At 41.8% G+C, this 23,812-nt stretch overlaps 1 protein-coding gene across 2 annotated transcripts in view; it reads right to left on the reverse strand.

Annotated features, from left to right (window-relative positions):
• Window positions 1-4,500: 4,500 nt before the first annotated feature.
• Window positions 4,501-23,812, reverse strand: part of LOC111217479 (signal transducer and activator of transcription 5B-like) — a 50,760-nt gene continuing 31,448 nt past the window's right edge. For both annotated transcript variants that reach the window (XM_022739368.1, XM_022739367.1), the window contains 18 exons: window positions 20,829-20,966; window positions 20,389-20,545; window positions 18,885-18,974; window positions 17,696-17,870; window positions 16,733-16,863; window positions 16,396-16,547; window positions 15,915-16,070; window positions 13,015-13,194; window positions 11,896-11,983; window positions 11,023-11,145; window positions 10,539-10,631; window positions 10,060-10,266; window positions 9,245-9,339; window positions 8,778-8,920; window positions 7,780-7,935; window positions 7,615-7,666; window positions 7,028-7,138; window positions 4,501-6,889 (listed from right to left, as the gene is read on the reverse strand). In XM_022739368.1, the coding sequence (XP_022595089.1) occupies window positions 6,766-6,889; window positions 7,028-7,138; window positions 7,615-7,666; window positions 7,780-7,935; window positions 8,778-8,920; window positions 9,245-9,339; window positions 10,060-10,266; window positions 10,539-10,631; window positions 11,023-11,145; window positions 11,896-11,983; window positions 13,015-13,194; window positions 15,915-16,070; window positions 16,396-16,547; window positions 16,733-16,863; window positions 17,696-17,870; window positions 18,885-18,974; window positions 20,389-20,545; window positions 20,829-20,956 (2,361 nt within the window). In that variant the 5' untranslated portion in view covers window positions 20,957-20,966 and the 3' untranslated portion in view covers window positions 4,501-6,765. The remainder of the gene's footprint in view (window positions 6,890-7,027; window positions 7,139-7,614; window positions 7,667-7,779; window positions 7,936-8,777; window positions 8,921-9,244; window positions 9,340-10,059; window positions 10,267-10,538; window positions 10,632-11,022; window positions 11,146-11,895; window positions 11,984-13,014; window positions 13,195-15,914; window positions 16,071-16,395; window positions 16,548-16,732; window positions 16,864-17,695; window positions 17,871-18,884; window positions 18,975-20,388; window positions 20,546-20,828; window positions 20,967-23,812) is intronic.

Raw genomic sequence — 23,812 nt, forward strand, 5'->3', positions numbered from 1 at the left:
CCCCCTTCACTCTCTCTCTCTCTCTCTCAGGGTCATGTATTATGCATTCTCAGAAATAATTTAACAAAAGTTCTGCTTTTAAAAGCCTCCACTGCCTGGCCAAGCTGTCTCACTTCAATGTAAAAAGGCCTCTGACGACCAACCAGTCTCTGAACTGAACTCTCTGAAATATCAGCTCCACGTGGACTTCAGGGGGGGGGGGGGGGGGGGGGGGGTGGCAGGATCAGAGTTGTTCGCATAACTCCACAAGATGTTACCACAGCTGGCCTTGTTAAAGATGCCTCTCAATGATCCACCCACAAACATGTATGTATGTTGCTTTGCGCATTGAAGAAAAAAAGAACCAGGAATGATGTAAGGATATAAACATAAGTTGTGTTCAACTGGGGGGGTAAAAAAAAAAAAAAAAAACAAGCTAAGATAAAACAGCATGCAAGAGAGAAAGTGAAATCAAGAGAACGCTGTGTCAGCATTCTTGAACGCTGAAAAGGCAATGTCACTTTAAAATAACAACCTTGTTGTTTTTCATTGAGGTTTGCAATAGTTTCCTGTGGCAGGATGTAAGCCATGGCTCTGGTGCCGCTCCCTCCTGCTGCAGTTGTCGCTGTCAGGCTCAGACCAATGGATCTGCATCGCCATACTTTAAGGCCTCTAACGGCTCCCTCCTCCCACCTGAGCCCATCAACAGAGGCCAGGCCATCGTATTGAAGACAGCTGGCTATTGATCAAGTCTCCTAATCCCAGTTGGCTACGGGGGAAAAGAGGAGAGGGTCACCCGGTCAAACATTCAGGATTTATGACCACACAAGATTCTTGTAGAGAGCCACGTGTTTGTCGACCTGTTCCCTCACACCTTTAATTATTTTCTCATTTACTGTGTCTACAGCATCAGTGACAGTTACCTTCACCTACGTCAAACAAAGATACTGAGATAACAATAAAACCACAAGAACCATAATCCACTTCTGACAAACACATGATACTGTGTAAACTGTACATTTAAATGATCATATCTATAAAGGAAGTTCCCACTGCTCACAGCTGGGGAGCAGAGGGTGCGTCTTCCTGAGCTGTGCCACCGCACTTCCTGTGCCGGCCCACGTTCTCGTTCGCCCAACAGGAACAGAAACTGTGTATGAAATCCTCCCGACAAACACTTTTTTAATGTACAGTCTAATTCTGCATTTATTGTCGCTCTTTAAAGTCACAATCCACGATCTAAACAAAAAGGACACCTCCACCACCACCACCAAAAATGAAAACACAAGACTGGAATCTTCTATTGACTGACAGGCCTCCTGTTTAATACAAGGACCAACTACTGTCATACAAGGCCTACATTTTGAATTATAATTATTTAAGTGATTAGACTCCAATTTACAGTATTTTCAAACAGTTACTGATTGTGCCTTTAACTCCACTTCACTTTAACTGAAACTTTCCATTCTTGTTGATTTTATTGGGGCGTTTACTCTATTTTTTCAATTAGAAAATCACTCACACACTAAAGGCATATCTGAATTATTAATGCACCCCTGCAATCTATTCTGTGCATTGATGGTAACAGTATTTAACAGTAATGCATTTTATTCACTTCATTTAGAGCAACTATCACATCATATTTAGACCTTATAATAACTCACTGTATATTTTCTTCTTTTTTTTTCTCAGTCAGTTTCACATCACGCAATGTGTTCATCATTAATGAGATTTCACCCCTAAGTCTGCCCAGTCTGTCTGATCGACTGGGCTTTACTGACACCAGGTGGTGATGTGGCTCAGATGAAGCAGGATGAAGAAAGTGTAGACGTGGTTTTTTTTAAAAAGAAAAAAAAAGAAAGATAGTCTCTCTCATCTGGTTAATATCAGTTGACTGTGAATTTCTTAAACTGTTTTGCGAACTGTGTAAACATCCAATGATGGATGACATATTTTTCATACCTGTGTGTCTGCTGGCATCATTCTAGAGCTTGGTGGGTGATCTATTTTGTATTTATTAGCGCTACAAAGCAGTTTAAAAGATGGTCTCGGTATGTAATTGCAGCTACTATCCATTCAGATAATGCTTAGCAATTGTGTCCATCATTTTGTGAATTGTAACTATGACATTATGGTTGAAAAAAAAACACTTCACTTCCTTGTAAATATGTACAGAATATTTGATCAAAATTTGATCAAAAAAAGAACACTTGTCTGACACCAATGTGCACTGAGTGAAATAATGTTTATCATTGTGTAAATAAGGTTGTTAGAATTATTACATTGAGCTATTACATTCCATTTTAAATATCATTATATTAACTTTTACAGACCATTAGATTCAAACCAAGGAAAGCCAGTGACCCCCCTCAACATAATTAAAACATTGTTGCTCTTAATTGTTGAGCATTCTCCTGACAGCTGGAGAAGAGGGGCTTGGATCTTTACAACTCAAAACATAATGTTTAAATTAGGCCAATTTCTATATTTGATAAGAAGCAAAAAACATTTTTAAACTAGAGACCAGCTCCAACCATCAAAAAAGATCTGTGTTACTGACAGGAGATGGTGGGGAAGAATCCCCTCACTGAGGTGGTCATGAGGCAGCTCTGGAGCTCAAGCAGCACAAAGCCTCTACGCAGCCTTTACACAATAATAATGGATCAACCAAATTGTAGCTGAAGAAAAGGAAATGTGCGTGAATATGTAAACCATATTTACAACAAAACTCAAAAAAATCAAGCCTCTCTCACTGCACTGAGCTTTTCTATTTGAATTTTTTCGATGGCTCTCACAATTTCAATTCATTCACAATTCCTAAGTCATATTTTAAGAAATTAAAAATAGTGAAATATAATTTTCCATCTCAATTCTTATATTTTTTCATTCACTGTTACATTATGTGTATTTATGTGGAAACCATCTCAACCATTATATTTAAGTTGTAAACCTTGGCCTGTACACTGTATATATAAAAACAGGAAAGCCCTCCTGTGAGTCTGTCATCACTTTAGATGCAGACCACAGTGCTCATGCTATATCTCTGTGTTAAAGCCCTTGTAATAAATGCAGGTTTAGTATCCGAGCAACAACCCACCACTGACCTATAGGAGCCCTCTCCACTGGATTACAATCAGTGACCTACGCACCTTTGACAAAGTAGCCTATACATAAAGTATAAATAATCAAAATATGACTGGTGTGCTGTACATTACATACACAACCATAATAATTAGTTTTTTCTCTGAAGGAAGCAGCCATAGAATTTCTAAAGGTGTATTCTGATAATGAAAATCATTTAAGCAATAACTGCTCACATTTTTTTGAATTCCACACAAATTTGATTTTCTTATCACCTTTCCCAGGCATGACACCAGGGCAGATAATTGATATTTAAGCTACATCTCAAATAAACACACACAAAAAAGCCACATTTCTTTATCTCCACCAGATGGCAGATGTGAGCCTATTAAGACAATTTGTGAGCAGAGACAAGAGAGCTGCTACTGAGGGTTGTGAAGAACTATTGCTGCCAAAGGGCAGTGCAGTTGGATAATGTGGTAAAACACAGGTATGTACATACAATACCTGTATTATTATTCTTGCAGTTAGCTTCCCATACTTACCGTCTCTTATACATTTGAAGAAATATCTAGTTTTGAATATTGAGCTTGCGCCATTTACTATGTCTGGTTTAACATTGCTTCCTTTCAGTTACATCAAATATACCATGATATTGTTAATTTAGTACCACCCATGCGCAAACATTGCTTTACATTTAGTTGAATGCCATATGAAAATGAATTTCAGTCTTAGAGATTGTCACTCAAAAGCTCCACAGAGAGAAATGTCACTACTATGTGCTATTATATAGAGTGAAGTCTAAAAATGTCAGAGGTTTCCACCTGCACATTGTATACTACCTTTTTATAGCTGCAATATCAGGGAAAAATTTAGTTCATTTAGACAGCGAAATTATTTCCTACCTAATACCGGTGAATCATCTGCAGTCTGCAAGTTGATCTTCATACTGTGCAAAAATGGTAGGAAATAAGTGACAAACCTAAACAACAATGGCACGCTTTAAAAAAAAATAGACTGCAGTGGTGAAAAGACTGGTGGTATGTCCCTTTAAGGTAACCCTATTAACTCCTGTGCTATATTGGAACACATTAATTCCATGTCAAGCATTGTTGGAGAGGTCTTCAGGCGACAATCTGAGAGGTTTCTCTACAAGATGAGGGACTTTTAATCTGACACCGTAAAAGATATTTCCCTCCACCCAAAGCCCTGAGGTTTCACCAAACAGAAAGCCTCATACAGTCTATTGGATAGTGAAATAGTTTGTAATAAGTTTTAAAAAAAAAATTGTTTTGTGTTCATGTCTATTGTGAAACTCGTTTCAGATGAGGACAGTAGCTCTCTGACAAAATATGCCTTTATAATGTGTGTACATAAATTTAAAAAATATTTTATATTACTAATATTTTATATATTTAAAAGAATTTAATTGCATGGATTCCCCATTTTCTGTACATGATGCAGTTACACATTTTACTCTGCACATCCAGATGAGCTTGTGGCTGGTCGGTTAAATCAATGGTGGTGACTGCACACATAAAGAAGAAGAAAAAAAAAAAAAAGCATTTATTTTGTAGTGACATGAAAACCGTCTGTACTTCTACAGGTTGAGTTCAAATTATTTATAAAACTTTATTTTCTTCTTTTTTCAACTCAACAACTGTTTCTCTTGGAAAACCTCCAAGTGATAAAACCCAAAAGCACAAACATGGTACATACATTGAACAGCACACAGCGCCATCTACATCATCAAAAAATACACAGTCTACGGTGGAACGAAGCTCAAAAAATTATGAGAATAATGGTGATGAAGGATATATCACAAGACTGCCTGTGTAGGTTGAGATTTCAAAGACGGGAAAGAAAGAAAGAGATACAAAAGAATAAAAGAAATGAAAAGAAAGATGTGGGAATATTTTAAATACTATAAGTGTGTCGAACAAGACGCTAAAGTACATCATAAACTCTGATTTCCAGTTGCTCTGTGTCCTTTTTCAACTGGTACTTCTGGTGACACGAGACTTGAAACTTCTGCTCAGACTGGGGAGGTGTTTGTATGTAAATCCTCGACTGGGTCATGCACAGGGGTTACATTCATTGGGGGAGTGCCAGAGAAACAATAATAAAATAGAATTATGATAGAGAAAATAAATTCATATATTCTGTATACATAGATCATTTTTCTATTTGGCTTATACATCAGCTAAGCAAAGCGATTCATTCCTGAGGTGCAAGGCTGTTGTCAATGATAGATTTTCTATTAAGCGTCGTGTGTATGAATGTGTGTTTGTATGAAGTGGAGGCAGTGGGGTAATAGTCTCAACATTTTCTACTACACTTATCTGTTTTTTGTCTTTTACGTGTAGCAAAAAACAGGGGGACACACAATCTTGACCATAAAACAAAAGCCAGACAACGAAACAGACCGACATGGCTCGACATGCTTGAGGTGCTATATGTGGCCCAGCGGCCGGTGAGTCTGTGCAAACATTCAAAGCCTGCACCTATCTATCTATGCCTGGTGACTTCAGCTGCTGGCGTGGCCAGGCTGTCCCACAGAGACATGCGCATGCCCGGTTATGTCACGGTGACATGACACGACAACAGGAACAAGTGGACGGACAGGCAGGCAGAAATAAAGTCAGAGGGGAACAGCACTGCCCCCAAATATTCAGGCATACCACCAACCAGACGTGACTTTCTTCAGGTGAGCGATTTCAAGCATGAAACAGCCAACAGAGTCAGGCAGCAAGGGGATCTTCTCCACCCATATTAACACAAATTACAAGAGTGGAACCCCACGGTGGTACCTACTGGTGTGAATGTGGTGCAGAAACAACAACAGAAAGTAACAAGGACTGTCAGTAGAATAATGCGAGGTAGCATTGATGAGGGGAACAGAGGGACCTGAGAGGACAAGCAGGCAGCGCTGGGTAAATGCGTAGATTTGCATTTCTGTGTACAAACAGAAGACAAATAGCCCTGTGAGAGCGAGGGAGGTGCATAAACCCCTCTCCTGGGTTTCAGCTGGTGAACAAATCAGAACAAATACATCGTACACTTGCGCATGTGTACCGTGTGCTGATGTGTGTGCCGTCAGCTGCAGAGAGCAAAGAGAGTCACTCTGCCTTTAGGTTAGTGTATACGGATTTGAAAAAAACTGACTAACTCTGCAGAGCAATGACTCAGATTATGTTGTGTTTAGAGCAAAAAGCAAAACTCTTCAGTAAGTTTCTTTTTTTTGTCAAAGGGCAAGTTCAATGTCACTGTCAAAATACTGATAACCCATTTACAAAGAAAAAAAAATATAACAAAATAAAAACATTCAACTGTTAAAATGACTTCATACAGTAGCATAATATTTAAATCTGTTCAAAATCAACTGGAAATGCATGCACAGTGTGAATGAACATCATTTCTTCTTCTCTTTTTCACAATACTGTAACATTGTAGGTTTTGCATTATACCTAGTCTGTTTTACAAACACTTATGGACACAAATAAAACTATGAGAAGTCACTGACGTGCATGCTGTCATGCTGAAAAGAAAAAAAAAAAATCACAACCATTATTAACATTTCACATTATAGCCATCTGAAACAGAAGAGAAATGAGTGGAATTAAACCATGAGAAATGTCAATGCGAGTGGGGCATGTTGGGAGGCAGGTTTCGTTTGGTTTTGTTGCGGGTTAAAAAGGTCAAGGGTCATGATTGTTGGCCACCCCACTGGCTTTCTACAGGCCGCCGGAGGAGCTCCTCTACGTGCCTCGCCACGTCCATGGTGTCATCCAGGTCGAAGTCTCCGTCTGCGTCCAACATAGAGTCGCTCCTGCCATGGGACACAGAGAGGAGCCACCCGCACTCAGACAAGCTGGCAGCACATCACCGAGAAACAGATACTCAAAATGTACACACACATACACACTCTCACAGAGAGCAGCTCATATGTAAGGACTTGTTGACTCACATAGGCGGGTATATGCCATAGGTGTGAGGATGACTGACAGGTGCTGGGGAGGCGCCGTGATCCATATAGGTTGGGTTCCCACTTGCTGGGTCTGGATTGGCTGTAGCAAACCTACACACGCACACGCACGCACGCACACACGCACGCACACACGCACGCACACACACACACACACACACGTGTAAACCCAAGATAAAATCCTATGAGTCTATGGTCAGCAGTTGCCTAAGCAACTACCCTCAGCGTGTTTTCCAGGCCTCGCTGCATCATTATGGTGATTCTCTGTACTGCGTATGAACCAACCACAGAGACAGGCAGCGAGCAGGGCTTGCTAACTAACAAGCCTAACTCTAATGATGAGTGGAAGACAAGCTTGCTCAGGAACCCTGGCCATCCTTAATTGGCCTCCTCCAACTGTAACAGCAAACTAATAGCTGATCTGAATTCAGGGTCCAATATTTAGTGATTAACTCTAAATGTTGCCACAGAGGGAAAACTGGTGGGTGGACAGTGGAGTAGAGAGAGAGGGAAGAGAGAAACGGAGCAAAAGAACAGCAGGACAGATGAACAGGAAGCTTGATACTTACTCGGGCACCACTTGCTTTATCTGCGGCTTCACGTAGCCGTCCACTGCTTTGGCTTTAAAACAAACAAGCACAGGGAGAGAGAATGACTGATAGCTCAGTGATCGGGGGCATCGCAGCTGTGACATTCAAGTAAAAAACAGGCAGTGCAAACAGAGGGTCCCTTACAGAGTGGTGGGGTGTAATATTTGGAGAAAACCTCATCCTTGGGTCTGTCGGGGTAGAGGAAGAGGAGGTGATTGAGATCGCTGATGCGGTCAGCCAGAGAGCGAATGGAGAAGTCTTTGGTTGTGTAGGGCATGAGGTTCCAAACCATTCTCTCACCTGGAGAAACACGGCACCCAAACCACAGCATTGGCAAGAGCAGCAATATATTGTAATTTTGGCAGTACTGCAGTGTTGTTTTCATTTGAATTATCTGAAATCTATCACTCTGCAATCGCATCATATATCCTCCTCACACACTCAATGACACTGATCTAACGTATAGCTCCATTAGGTCGCTTCATTGTTTCTCTTCGCTCTTAAAGCACACAAAGAGAGATGGTGAGAGAGATGAGTTGAATGTGATGGTCCTGTTTCTACTGAGTCTCTTACATTTTTCTGTGTAAATTTTGTTTGCTAACATATTAGTAATACGTACTTGTAGTTTAGACTTTCTCCCTCTGCGCAAGGAGGGTCAAAAGTTTTTAAAAAAATGGTGCAATGCCGCTTTAATTTAGCAAAAAACATAAAAAGAATTTTGCACATAAATCCTGTCAAGCTCAACCTGGTTGAACACTTCTTGCACAGCCTGAAATCATAGAATGCTAATGAGAACTTCATTATTTTTGGCCACACAAATCAGGGCTAAAGTTGAGAAGTTATTACAGTTATCTTCATCAGGCGAAAAAAAAGACGAGTTGACTGGGATGCCCATATTACTTTGTGTCTTCCGTATGTTTGAGTACATTTGCTATCATTTTATTAATGAGAACTTACTAAGCCAAACATCTGCTATGCTCAATTTGCAGTTTATCTCTCTGCTCCCTTAGTGGCCAAAAAAAAAATGCTTGATGCAGCTTTAATTTAGCATAATTTAGATGACGGAAGCCATACATTTAACTGGCTTTCCTACTGTGTTGATTTAGTCAGAAAATGACGCTATGTGAATTTTGGTGTCATACCTGCTTTGTTAGGATTTTCTGCCACCCAGGCTATTGTTATTCCTCCGATCTCAGAGTCACTAAAGCGCAGAAGGAAAGTACCGTTGGGTTTGGACATCAGCATGTCCTGGGCCTGCTGCTTGTTCACGAAACCTAAGATGGCTCTAAAAAAAAAAAAAAAAAAGAGAAAAAGATATAGAAAAAGACATAATAACTATTATGTGCTCTCCCACACTCTAGTTTAGTGGCAAAAGCAGGTCTGACTCCCCAGGTTGCCATGGAAAATCATGAAAGTGAACCATTGCCTGAGTTGTCAAGACTCACAGAATAGGGAGAGGAAAACACATTTTACTCTCACAGAACATACAGTCCAGCTGTCAAAATGAAAAAAGAGAGGTAGTGCTTTTATTTGTCCGTTCTGATGTATTTTTCAGCCAAAGACAGAAACTGAAGAAAAAAAGACAAAAAAAACACCGCAGCTTCCTTACCCGTCATTCCAGTGTGGTTTGAGATGCTTTTTTGTGAGTTCCATCACACCATCAAACCATTGCCAAAATGTGAAGTTCCTCCCTGGCAAGCTTTCCTGTAGAGGTGAATGGTTTTTGGAGAAAACATTTTTAGAAATCACACAGCACAAGCACACACATTTTTTTTTTTTTTTTTTTTTTTTAAAAAGGTTTTCAGTGTCCATCCAGTCCATAAACACAAAGAACAACACGTCCTCATCCCAGTTGTGTGTATGACTTAACCAAGTGTAGGGCTGAATGTGTCCATGTTGTGTATCTGAGGAAGAGCAAGAAGACGACAGGGTGTCTATGTGTAGCCTACACATGGGTCTGTGAAGCGGCTGAAACTTGATGTTCCTGTAATCTAATGAGACCGATGGCGTGTGGTGAATGTGAGTGTGTTTTCCGCCAGCTGCTTTGAACCTGAAAATGAGGCCTCCAGCCTTTTACTGTGTGGACAAACAGGCCCATTAAGATGAAGGCCTGGCTTCCAATGAGGCGTTCTCACTTAAATTGTCATACAGAATAGGGCAGTAGAGACACTGCAAATGGAGCAAGAAATATTCGTATGTATGGATAACCAATAGTAAATCTCTCTGTGGCAAATAAGCATGTGGCTGATATGACTCATTGAAACCGGCCTGTGGGCATTTCAAAAATACAATGAGGAAAAAAGTGCAGCATGATAAGAAATCCATACATAAAAACTGATGATAACAGATAATCAGGACACTCTTTATAAAAGCTGTGTTCTTGTATTCACTGAAGAAGAGAGAGAGAGAGAAACTGTCACTGACCCTATTAAACTGTGACCAGGTCATAGTCATGTTGCGGTAGTCATCAGGGTTGTTGCTGGAGATGCTGAAGGCCTTTTGAGCAAGGAAGACCAGGTTTTCCTCAGACAGGCCTCGGTTACTCTGCACTTCAGCCTTGTACTTCATGTTGATGGCATCGCACAGCTGAGGCCAAAGCACTTTATCTGGCACGAGGAAAGGCACCCGTCCCTGTAGGTGCACGGGAGACAGCAGGGGATTTACATGAGCTTTATGGAAGGGAGCAAGGCAGCAGCAGAATGCAAAACACAGCCACAGATAAAATGTGCAAAGATGAGCACATAAACAAGTGCACACACAGCTATTTCCACAGCAGTAATATTTTTTTATATACCGTTTCATTGCTTCTGCAAGGATTTTTGTATACAGGCTTATGTTTAGCCATCTCTAAATAAAAGTTTGAACACAGACACACTCACAGACACACACACACAGATGCTCACCGGCTCTGCAAAAGCGTTGTCCCACAACACAGTTGCTGTGGCATTATTGTCTTGGCTACCATGAACTATAACCACTACAGGTAGAGATAACGTCTGTTTGGAGAGAGAGAGAGAGAGAGAGAGAGAGAGAGAGAGAAGGGAGGCCATCAGTGTTAGAACGCTGCAGCATCCATAAATGCTGAACTTACTGTCAAACAACACGACCTTCTACAGATTTAATAGTATAGAAGGAACCATTAAAACATCATCATAAAACCACTTGTTTTACAGAAAGACAGATGAGGAACGGGAACAAGCACTTGTGGCTGAGCGTACGAGGCGCACTGTGTGTTACAGTGTATGTAGGAGTGGACACTCAAGGTTTTAAGACTTGGGCATAAAAATAAACACATTTCTGATGTTGCAGGAGTAAGAATGGATACTATGTTTGTGTGCCAAGGCCATGTAGTGTTTTGTTCCACCCTATCTGTCTGCGCCATCTTACCTTCACTTGAAAAACAAGCTCATTGCCTCCAACACTAAACTGAGACTCGAACAAAATGGTGAACTTCTCCTCTGTGACGGACTCTGCTCCTCGCCTGTCCGATCGCTTGATCCTCTTCAAAGACTACATGAAACAAGACATGTGTAACAATGAGGAATACTGCATATACTGTATGTTTTGCCTACGCGGTTAGGCTGACAATGCACACATCATACATACAGTTCATGCATGCATAATTCACTTTGCGTATCGCTACATGTAAATAATCCATAGAGGGCTCTGGGGGATTGTTGCTAACAACATGTGTAATGTAGAGAGGGGGCTCTTCTAATGCTGCACACTGATCCTCCAAAGCATTGCTGAGGTGCCATGGGTATGTGCGGTACATGCTGTACTGTAATACCCACACTGCACAGACACTAGGCAATGACACTGGCTGGTGAAGTGCAGCTCAGCAGTTCACTTTATTCTAGAAATCCCAAAAATATTGGAACTGCATTGGTGATGCATGAAGTGATGCTTATTCAGCCAAGGAGGATATTCTTTTCATTTATTATAGGAAAAACATTATATAAAGCATAGCTATGACATTTTTGTCATAGATTTCCATAATATTGATGGACGTAATTATTGGCAGTTGCTTCAATTAAGGGCATTATATAATATATAATATTAAAGTATAAATTGAACCTGTTTCTCTATATATTTACAGTACATACAGATCAGGGACACGTGCATATGTGCATATTTATTCTTTGATATAATTTCAAATGAATTCTGCAGACAGCTTCTATATGAAGGGCATGATAGTCATTTAATTTGCTGTTGCTGCTATCATGAGTTAACTCATGTACACCACAAGGCCATACTTACCATGTTCCTGAAGTGGGCACTGAGAGTGCCTGTTGTCTGGTGGTACTCCATTACACAGTTATTGTTGAGAATTTCCCCACTGCTGTCACTGCAGGAGAGAGACCATCGAGGAGTCAATTAGCTGTATGCACTCGAGTGCTGAAAATTACATTCTTCCCAGAGCAAATTAATACAAAATGATGCTCGTTTGGACAGCAGGAGTGGAGTGAAAAGCATGCTGGGTGTAGGAATGATGTTAATACTTTTTATATATAGGCTATATATATATAACTGGAAAGTTTAACTACCACCCTCTCTATCTTCTCAGTATGCAGATTTGTCTGGGCTGCATATTGGGGTTATGGCTCTAACTGCTCACCCATTTAGCCACACTGGCTGCCTGGCTGACCTACAGTCAGAAGGTCTCTATTAGTCAGGAGGAATGTGGACTAAGGCTGTGGAACCGGCTAAATGTGGATTCTGCATCCACACCATAGATTCCTCTGAGGCATTGTTCAAGTTCCAGCCATGTCTGTGGTGAGGTCTAAAAAACACACTAGGCTAGAGTTCATCTTGGATCAAGTAATCCTTGTAGGAAAACTAAGACTCCTTGTCTTAATGGCGTCGTGGGAGCTCATTGCAGTGTCCCCACTAAAGGAAGAGGGGATACTAAAATATGTGCAAACACATTAAGGAAAACAGATGGATCACATGTTGTTGCTACAACATGTGACTACACAACAGCCGCCCCTGTGGTTCAGGAGGTAGCGCAGGTCGCCCACCAATCGAAAGGTCAGCGGTTCAATTCCCGGCTCTTCCAGTTTTCCAGTGTTTAAGTGTCCTCTGGCAAGATACTGAACCTCAAATTGATTTCCCCTGATGTGTGTGTGTGAGATAGAAAAGCATACATAGAAAAAGTGCTGTATGATTGGGTGGATGCAGCTTATAGTGTAAAGCGCTTTGATTGAGCGATAAGACTGGAAAAGTGCTATGTGTCACTTCCTGAAACATCTTTGCTGTATTAATTGAAAATAAGCCATGTTGTTATTGTCACCAAGTAGCAGAAGGCTGAAACTCCAGTGTTCTCTGTTGTTGTCAGTTTTTAAATCCACACTGACATGCTTAAAGCACTGGACTTACTTTCTTGTGTTCTCGTTCTTCAGCAGGGCCTTGGCTTGCTGCTCACTAATGATGGTGGCTTTGACCTGTGGGGGGTTCATGTGCACGTTCAACTTCCCTCCCACTAAGAGGCGCACTGTAGCGGCAAACTTGGTTTGGGTTTTTAACACCTGCGGAGGCTGTTTCTCGATGATGAAGGTGCTGTGGAAACACAAAGGAGAGTTGGACTGAATGGCAGAAGAGAGTCCTGTTGATTAGGTGCCTTGGAGGCTCATTTAGTTTAAGTCCCCTTAATGAAACAGAGATTTGCTGCATGTTAGAAAATGCTTTCAACATCAGACTTAACATATACAGTGTGTATGACTGCTTGTTGACAATGGAAATTCCACAGGGTTCCTCTAAGTTCCACTCACCTGCAGATTTAGGAACATTAGCCTTTGAAAAAGACCTTAATTGTAATAAACTGCGCACTAATGGAGGGGCACGAAAGCAATCGCTGTTCAGTAAACCAACAGGGTTAACAATTACTTTTTTCTCTGACTGTGTTGGTCTGCTTTTCTGCATAGCTGTCTGCTTATGTCCACATAACACAACCTAATAATTAAACCTGGAGGACTCAGACAGAGCTTGGAAACAAACACATACTGATGTTATGAGCCTTTTAGCCCTTTGTTCCGTAGCTGAACTACGTGGTGATAACGCTCATCACAGCTCATTTCCAGCCTGAAACCTCCTGAGGCTTCATGGGCATATATAGAGGATGTTGCTGAAGGAACATAACCAGTGTTTGTACGATGCGTGATAGCAGTGCATTACTGGCTGGTCACAGGCTTGTCTGTGGTCAGTCAGAAATCGCTGTGACAGTGACATGGCTTTTCAATGTGTTATGGGTCCCTGCAGGGAAAATCTTCTAAGAAAGTGGGAGAGGATGCTGTCAAATACTTCAGATTACTTTGTGTTCAGAGATGATGGAAGGCTAAAAGATCCTGGCAGATGTGCTGTTGGGGCAAAAACAAATGTACTGAAACAAGCTGTATGTACTCGTCCTTAGTTTTAATCTCTTTAACATTGCATGCTCTGTGTCTCTGCAGATTTCTTTAGGTGCCTTCAACTACCATACTTTGCCTCAGGGCACCTATGCATTAACCCTCCTCCTCTGTGTCAGGACTCCTCCTCAGCCCGTGTCTCAATGTCATCTCTGTTTGAGCAAGTGGGGGGAGGGGGGGTGCTTTGGCTCAACACTAGGGCTCACACTGTAACACATGGAGACTAAACTTGCTTTGTATTTTCTTTCAATACATTATTTCCCCAACCACGGATCCCATCACCACTACAATCTGCGCCTAGATAAATCCAACCCCAGTGAAATCAAACTTTAAAGTTAATGTCCTTAAAAGTGCTATATGTAAGTTTTTACTATTGCTACATTGCTATGGTCAGCATTAACAGCTGTTTACTTACCAGTCTAGAAGAAATGTTGTAACTTCAGCAGTGCTAACCAGCCAACCGGCCTGTCCGTCTACCAATACTATTTTGTGATAGTGAGTCACTGTAGTTTCCACTCTGCTCTGTCCAACATGAGAGGATGATGAAATAGCGCTGCCCAGAGGGCATGTACTAACCTCTTGTCTTGTAAACGCAATGATGGCTGAAGCTCTTGGCAAGTGACCATTAAAACCATCACCACATGCTCACACCAAGAGACCATGTTCCGCAGCAGAGAAAACTTACATATAGCACCTTTAAGATTCTCAAGGTATTTACAATATGTAATGATGTCTCTAAATAGCAGTATTCATTGTCAATGACAGTCTGAAATTGTTGTGCTGGATGAAAACTACCTTGACACGCACAAGGGGATTCATGAGAAACGATGCAGCATGTGATGCAGCGTAATTTAATCTAATTAATAACAGCCTCACTGTTCACAGTTTATTCTCTTCACACCGTATCAGAGCTGTATTAAGAGTTCAACATGACACACCAGGTGGCTTTCTTTAGGACACGTTTTTTGACATGGATCAGTTTTAAACGTTATAGGGAGTAATGAAACAAGAAAGATCAGCCACAGAGAGCTGTGAGATGAATAGCTGCAGGCAACAGGACGCACACCTCCAGCTCTGCAGCAAGGTAACCAACTTAACTGTGCTCTGCTGCTGCACGGAGAATGACTCACACCGTGAAATCAGATTGTGGTTTCCATTATTTCTGACTGACTTCTATCAAAACAACATAAGTTTGTTTGGCTGCACGGTAAACAGATACTGTACACTAGTTACTCTTCTGTTGTATTTCTGACAAATTATCTGCTCAGCTATCATTAAGCTGCACTTGCCATTACCATGGTAACCACAGGTGTCGTAAAAGTCAAAGCCGGAACTGAAATCTTAAGGAAGATAATCTTACAACTTAACTTCAACAAATCTTGAAAAAGCTAAATGTTCTCACGTTAGCAGATAATGCTCATCCAGCACGTAATGAATCAAGAGAACAAACACAAGCATGCTCCCAAACATCCGCACATTCTCTACAGTCATATGCAGTAGCTTCGCTCATGTGAATTGAATCAGTAGATGGATAAAGTGAATGCCTAAGTAATTTAATTTTAGTAAGAGATGATATCGCTGCTGTTGGCCACAAAAGCAACTGAGGTTGTGTAAGCAGGATTTGCCTCTGTGAGGGCCAACAGTGAGTTCAGGAAAGGGCAAGGCCTCAGTGTACATAACACACCCACTCACTTAACCTCATCCTTATGTTGAAGCTATGCTAACCTACATTGATGCCCTTAAAATCAGCTTTTTTCAGAGATGATCCAGTCGTTATAATTACAAATAAACTTACACACACACACACACACGCACGCACGCACACACACACACACACACACACACACACACACACACACACACACACACACACACCTGGTGACCAAAGCTGAAATGATATCTGTGATAGTACTGTTGAGTTCGTTGAGAAGCTCTTCGATGGGGCCGGGGATGGGCAGCTGCTGTCTAAGGTGCTCTGCCCTCCGGATCTGCTGCCTGTTCTGCCAGATAGTTTCTGCCAGCTTCTCACACCTACACACACACACACACACACACACACACACACAAACACACACAAGTAAGAATTAGGCCTAAACACAGACAGACATTAAAATTTGCACTGCAGAAGGTCCAGAAGACCAATATCAAAATGCTCCAAAAATGGCAAACAGAACCAAGCCAGGTGGAAAATAAGGGATGTCGACGTATGTCTGCCTATGTCTCTCTTATTAGGAGCCAATAAACTTTGGAAATAAACCCAGTGGTGGTCAATTACAAGCTTGTAAACCTGTGACCCTTTTGTTTTGCAAGGGAGTCTAGTGGCTGTGATGTTGGTGGGAGGCAGAAAAGAACTCACCAGGACTGCAGGATGTCCAGGCCTCCCTCCGGTGGGCCCCCGTTGCCTGCCAGCTGTTGCCGTCTCTTCCACTGGATCAGCTCGTCATCCAGAATGATGGTCTGCTGCTTCCTCAACAGCTGCAGTGTTTTCTGGTGCTTCTCCGCCAGGTCCTGTACACAAAAAAACAAACAAACAAACAAACACATTAAAAAAAAATATTTTTTTTTTATTTTTCCTTTATGGAGAGGTTGACTTACAATCAAAAACTTGGCACTCACACACATTAAAGAAACAAACAAAATTCATATGTTTCGTATATGAACAAGATATACATAAGTGTATGTTCATGTCTCACCAGTCTGTATTTCTGTAGTGTGTTGGCCTCTCGGGTCAGCCATGACTCCACAGTGGCTCTCTTGCTGAGAAGGGCGGGCTCCCGTAGCTGTCGGTCAGCAGGGGGCAGCGTGGCCAGGCTGGTCAGCTGAGCTGAGAGGGGTGGGGGAGGCGGGAGGGTGGAGTTTCGTGCCATCCAAAGGGGGTGGGGGGGAGGGGTATGGATGAGTTGGAGATGGAGGAAGGAAGAAAGAGAGAGGAGGCAAAAAAAAAAAAAAAATCTCTAACCTGTGCACACACATTCAACATAACGCAGATGTCATTAAAGCGAGATGTCGTTTTCTGCATGACGCAACATATACGCAGAGGTTGAAGGGTTATGGAAGCTCCAGGTACATGTTTTCCGTTGCTGATCTACAGGATCCAGTATAATATTTCAGACAGCTGTCAAATGTGGGTGGAAGGATTCTTATACAATTTCACACCTTGATTTTCCAAAGCTATGACATATACTAGACTCCAACTTTTTTCTTTTCCTGCACAAAGCAGCTACGCAACTTCACACTTCAGTTTCATCGAGCTGTACAACAAACCACTTAGGACTTCAACTAACAGGTATTTTCTTATATTCATTTCTTGATTATATTTTCTATAAATCAATTACTCAGTTAGCTTACAATAGTGAAAAATGCCCAGATGATATCTTCAGAACACTGGTATTTGTTCAACTTAAAATGAAACAAAACAATAAAAAAAAAAATCTGCACATTTGAGAAGCTTGAACCAGTAACTGCTTGGGATGTATGACAAATGACTTAATAATTAAATATGACAATTAAATATGACAGTTTTCTACTCAGTTAATAGGCTAAATGTTTCAGAACTACCATCCGCTCATCCACTCGACAGTCTAGTCAGTAAAAACACTCATTCTGGTGTTATTTTCTCGAGCAGCATTAACTAGGTGCGAGCCCTCTGGTCTCACCCTGGATGCGGAGGCTCTCCTGGTACTGGATGATGAAGTACTCCTGGTTGTGCTGGAGTTTGCGCAGATCGTTCTCAGTGTCCTGGGTCATCAGACGAAGCTCCTCAAAAGCTTGGTTGATCTGTTGGTATTTCTGAGACATGCTGTCCATCATCCCGCCCACCGGAGAGCTCGACTTTCAATTACAAATGTGATTGAGAGACAGGCGCAGAGAGAGACAGAGAGAGAGACAGAGAAAGAGACAGAGAGAGAGAGAGAGTGAGAGAGAGGGGAAATTATGGGTTTGGGAACAGTAATTGGTAAGGTTGATTTTCCATTGGATGGAGCGCGGCCTGTAAATTTTCTGAATTGTCTGTCATCGGATTGTTTATGATAGTTATTAAGGGAAATGGCTGGCCAGTGTGGAGCTGAGAGCTGAGCTATGGGGGACCATCGGTTGGGGCATCGAGCAGGGACACAAAATTAAGCGGGACATGATGCACTGACCCCTGCATGTGGGAATCAAAGTGGGATCATTGTAAATGCAGAGAGGGAGGAAATGCATTTGCTTATCATACTCAGGCAGACTGCATGGTCAGTTAAAGCTCTGAACAAGAGCACTATGGTGCCTAAAGGTTCGGGCTAAACAGGGTGGAATTCAATCAGCCCAAATATGCATTCCACTAATAGAAAAGGCATGTTGTGACTGGAAATCAATTCACCCCAGGAGCTGCTGAGAGTCAGATGTTTTATGCACTGCTGCCTTTATGGTTTTATAACTCAGTGCTTGTTATAAAGCGTGAAATATTTGACTTTCAGTTTTGACTTCCCTCCATACTGCAGTGTGCCAGTGGAGAAATACAAAGGTTTGCTTTTATGAGACCATTTCACAGCGTGATTGAAAAGCTGTCAGTGTCCGTTGGTGTCACATTTCTAATAATCCAAGGGAATCTGCAGACTTTGGAAACAGGGAGTAGTTACCCAGTTATTCAATCTTTGAATCAGTCACCATTACGTAGGTGAGCCTCTGTTTGTATTTGCAGGATTTGTACATGCTATGAAATGAATAATGCATGGAGAAGCCACAGGTGTTTGCAAAGGTTGTATTTCAGTGAGGATGTGTGGTGCGCAGGCAAATGAGCAGAGGAGCGCGTTCAAGTGTCAGACTGTGTATGTATTTCACAGCAAAAAACACATGCACCCTACTTACATTCGTAGCCTCTCTGACGAGCCTCTGCTCTGTGTAGAGGATGTGTTTGATGCATCGGACCAACTCCAGAGGACAGCGGTCATACGTGCTCTGAAAGACAAGGAGCACATGTGCTGTGTTAAGGCCTGTTAGCCCCTGACGAGTGGAGCAGCCGCTGGACACAGGACTCGCCAATTTAGTCACATCAAGGAAGCTCGCTAAGTTCTGGAGCCAACGCCACAGACACTAAAACCCATTAGATGAGCCTAATGAGACTCATCTCTGAAGCTCAGCACACTTTATATAGAGACATGACTCATTAACATACACACATATTGTCACACACACACACACTCACACACACACACACCAGAGTTGAGTGGTTTATGTGTTACAGTATTTTTTTATTTTTTTTTTTTGATGAGCAGTGTAACAAACTGCGGTTTCACTTTCAGTTTAAAAGATACTGTTGTGAGTCAGTTGGTGATATTCTTGTTGTTTCCTGCTTTAAGTGGAAGAATGAAGTTGCATTCAAAGTTTCATTGATTTCACCATCCTGAGTTTATGAGGGGAAGCTAAGATAGGATCTGAAGCATAACAGAAAAGTATGCATCACACTCAGCCACTTGTATATATGTAAGCACACACAGACAGATAAAAAAACAAAACAAACAACAAACATTCTGGTAAGTATTCGGGATTGCAGCTTGAGCCCCCTCACCCTGTTTCTCTGCCTGCTGTTGGGGAGGGGAGAAGACAAACAGAAGAACGGATCTGTGAGCAGGGAGCTCAGATCATAAATAGCAGCGCTGGCTGGCTACCAAGGCCCTCGCTTGGGCTGTCCTCTTGTTTTTCTCATGGTGGGATACAACCTGTTCTTAAAACATTTTGTGCATTGTGCGCTCCTTCTAAGAAATACGGCGAGGGAGGCGCCTGAGCTGAACAGTTGTGCCTCCCAACCGCTTGCTTATCATCTGGTCACATTGTAAACAATTTAAAACAATTGGTTGAAAACACAGCTACGGCCTGAGCAGGTGGAATTCAGAGTTTAATGTGAAAATATTCCCCTGGAGTTGTTTTTGGCTTATTTGACTGCACGAACAGGAGGCACTTCTTGTTCCAGTCTTCTGCTTAGCAATACATAAAGTATCACAGATCAAAGACATTTTTACGACAAAACAAATCAAGGTCAGACATTTTCAAGTCCCAGGGAAATTTCTCCTTCACTGATAAATCTGACAAAGAACTGAAACCACATTTATTTGGTACATACTGCCTTTTGTTCTTTGTGGGTTCTCAAACTTTGGACATACTGCCCCCAAGTTCAGTTTCCCTCTCTGACTACAAACCAAATCCAATAGGTCTCTCAATGAAACAGATTGTATGAATAAGACAAGTTGGCCTTAATTTCAGCTTGCCGGCCACAGGCAGTTGAGCCTAAAGATAAAACCAGTGAGATGCTATATATTTCTGGGTATGCAGTCCTGTTCTCGTGGCTGGTGAAGTGTATTTCCAAAAGACTTACCTTGAGCTGGCTGGCGTAGTGTCCCAGTTTGATTTTGAGGAGGAAGCCGTCTTCTCCCACCTGGTGCTCAGCCTTGTTCTGCAGCTCCTGAATCAGACTGTCCAGAAGGCGTTTGGCCTTGAACTCCTCCTGCGGGTTCTCCAGGTCTATGACATCCCTAAACACACACACACACACACAAACACACACACACACACGCACACACATAAATACATGCACATAAGAAACATACAAGCAACACGGACACATGTATAAATGCACGCACATGGTTAATGAATGAACTCTTAGGTGTTGAAAAGAACAAACAAAAACAGACAAGAGAAGAGGAGTTGTCCAAATTTGCTCTCATGTACAAATATGCAACACAAACATTTGTTCAGGCATGTGGGCATAACTGTACACACACACACTAATTCTGTTTGGCCTGAGGAGCAACTCACCAGAGCTGGCCCTCTATCCACTGGGACAGATAATGTCGCACCTCAATGGGGAAGTGCTGACCATACAGAGACTGCATCTGGTGCAGAGCATCTCCCTGGAGCTGCTGGGCCTGGATCCACACTGCCATCTTCAACACCCTGAAGATGATAAAATGGGAGAGGGGGGAGGGAGGGGGTGGGTCGGTTATGAATTATGGCGAAGGTGATAACGCTTAAAGAAAAGAGGAAAGAAATGACGCAATGTAAGGTGATAAGCAAAAGGACAATTGAGGTCACAGAACGTGAAGTAATTATGAAACTTTAACTGTCAATTGACAGTTGAAGCTAAAACTCTCCTGTTCTCCACCTATTGAGGCTGTATGCACGGAGCTGTGGTAAGAATGACACTTGGCATCACTGGTGGTGACTTTCTTAGCCTCTCCAAAAAAAAATTACAAAAGCAATTGTATAAGGAATGGTTTAAAAAAGTGAGTGGGCTAAGCAGCTCACTACCGACAGTAGAAATCGTGCATTTATTCTCAGGCCAATGATTGACTAACTACAATAACTTGTGGAATAACAGGTGACGTCAAAACTACAAATTACTGCCTCCGCCAAGTAGTGACAATGTGCGACAACGTCATTTTGTGAAGTCACGGCGACATTTGACCACCAAATTCTAATCAGTTCATCCTTGAGTCCAAGTGAACAGTTGTGGTAAATGTAATCAAATTCCTTCCAGTTCCTGATATATTGCATTCACAAGAATGGGACGGACGTGAGGTCACAGTGACCTTGACCTTTGACCACCAAATTCTAATCAGTTCATCCTTCAGTGCAAACATTTGTGCCAAATTCAGAGAAGTCCCCTCAAGGCATTGCTGAGATATCACATTCACGAGAATGGGACGGATGGACTATTGCCTCGGGCCATGGCTGTCACCACCGCAGAGGCATAAAAAAAAACCTTGATCATGACGTGCACTGTACGGAGTCCAGTCCTGGATGCTGTGAGAGTTTATGGTAACATTAGCAGCTCTGTCCTGATCTTTATTAGACTGGAGTAAGTTTACACTCCAGCAACCCCCGCCAACATTTAGGCTGCAAATGCATTGCCTTACTCACACCTTACAAAAACATTGGTTAGTCCTCACCCTACTCTTTTCACCTGTAACCCTCAAAGTCAAACATACTGTTTGAAAACGGAAACAACAAGCAACAAACATATGAATGGTAAAACACAGTTTAAATGCAGTCTATTAAAGTCTCAGCTTTTTAGAATTACATCATGTGTGTAGCCGTCACGTATATACAGTATTTAAGACCCCTTTTACAAGATTCTCCTTTAAAATGAGTCAGGTGGAAACATTGAAAAGTCCACCGAAGACAACCTTTTTTTCGAACAACTCATGGAGTGAAGGTTAGTTAGCTCGCAATACAATACAATACAATACAATACAATACAATACAATACAATACAATACAATACAATCTGTCAGCGGCAGTTTTCATTTCAGCTGGTGCCAGCTTAAAATCAAAAGACTGGTTTTGTCTTCTTCTGTGTGAAATCAAGGAGCCATCATTTAAAAAAAAATTACTAAGCATTTTAAGTGGTAAATCTGCCACCTTATGATTGCAGACTCCCTTTGCGTGAGCATGGAGAGCGGGGCTGAAGGTAATGTTATTCAGAAAAGAAATAACTGTTTACATTTTTAAGGAAATCCACTTTGTGAATTTACTTAATCCACAATTAGCTGAGCCAAACTCCCTGACAATACTTATAGTAATCATATGTTTTTGCTTTCCCTCCACGACTACAGCTCCAAGCCATAGCGGTTGAGCCTGCCGTTCGTCTTCACTCTGAACACACTGAGAACTTAAACAGAGTGAGTGTTACTGTGTCTTGGTTGAGAGGACTTTGTATTGGATCACTGCTACCTATTTCCAGTCAACACACCCACTCACCCTTCTCAAAAGTGGCACAGTCACTGTCAGTAAAAGACTGATTGGTGTGAGTACGCGGGAAGTTTGTGGTGTGTGTGTGTGTGTGTGTGTGTGTGTGTGTGTGTGTGGTTAGGGTTAGGGTTCTGCTTGACAGCGTGTGCATCATTTGTGTGTCAGTGTATACGTAATAAACAGACCAACACATCGCGTCATATCCAAAGCTATGAGGCAGAAAAGAAAGTTGCTCTACTTTATCTCTTTCTCTCACTGGCTCATTTCATTTGCTCATCATACCTCTAGCGTACAATATCCACAATACCCACAGCGTTGGAGAGGGGTTTCCTTTTCCTATTTTAAATGTTTATTTCCTCTTTAGGAACAGACGAAAGTCAGTAACTGAAGCTTACAGTAATTTGGGACTGTACACATTTTCATTGGTTAAAAAAAAAAAAAAAAAGGAGGCCACTTCCATGCACAAAAAGAAAGTGCATCAAATTGAAGACGATCCCATGACTTGCACAAATGACCTTAAGTCATCTGTCTAATGACGCCATGAGCCGGCTGGATAATAAATTAATTTAATGAAAAACTCAAAAACCTTGTCACAAATATTTCTTCTCATCTGATCACCAGGCAAAGCCATGTGCCTGCGCAAGTGTGTGCGTGTCACGGCAAAAATCACCCCTCATAGATGCGCTCACGTATGTGCATGTTCACCTACTATAGGTGTGTCTACTTGAGATGAGCTCAGAAAGATAATTCCACTCCTTATGGCATGGGCGCCTGTAGACCCTAATCCTGTTGCCCTATGCTTAATGCTTCTGTGCTTATTATCACTCTGATTATGTCCTGAACTTCAACCTTTGACCTTTCAGCTTGTTCTTATCTACTGAAGACTTCAGATTAGAGCACAGACTTTGATAGTAAATTGTTAGTAGTTCTATGAGCAGCTCATCTATCCATGGAGCAAAAGCCTTGATCCATAAATCCTGACAGACGGCTTCAGTAGAGAGTTTAAGGGACATGTAAATGTCACAGTAAAAGAGACATTGTCTGTACTG

The sequence above is a fragment of the Seriola dumerili genome, unplaced genomic scaffold, assembly GCF_002260705.1.
Source record: "Seriola dumerili isolate Sdu_G_001 unplaced genomic scaffold, Sdu_1.0 BDQW01000044.1, whole genome shotgun sequence".
Lineage (NCBI taxonomy): Eukaryota > Metazoa > Chordata > Actinopteri > Carangiformes > Carangidae > Seriola > Seriola dumerili.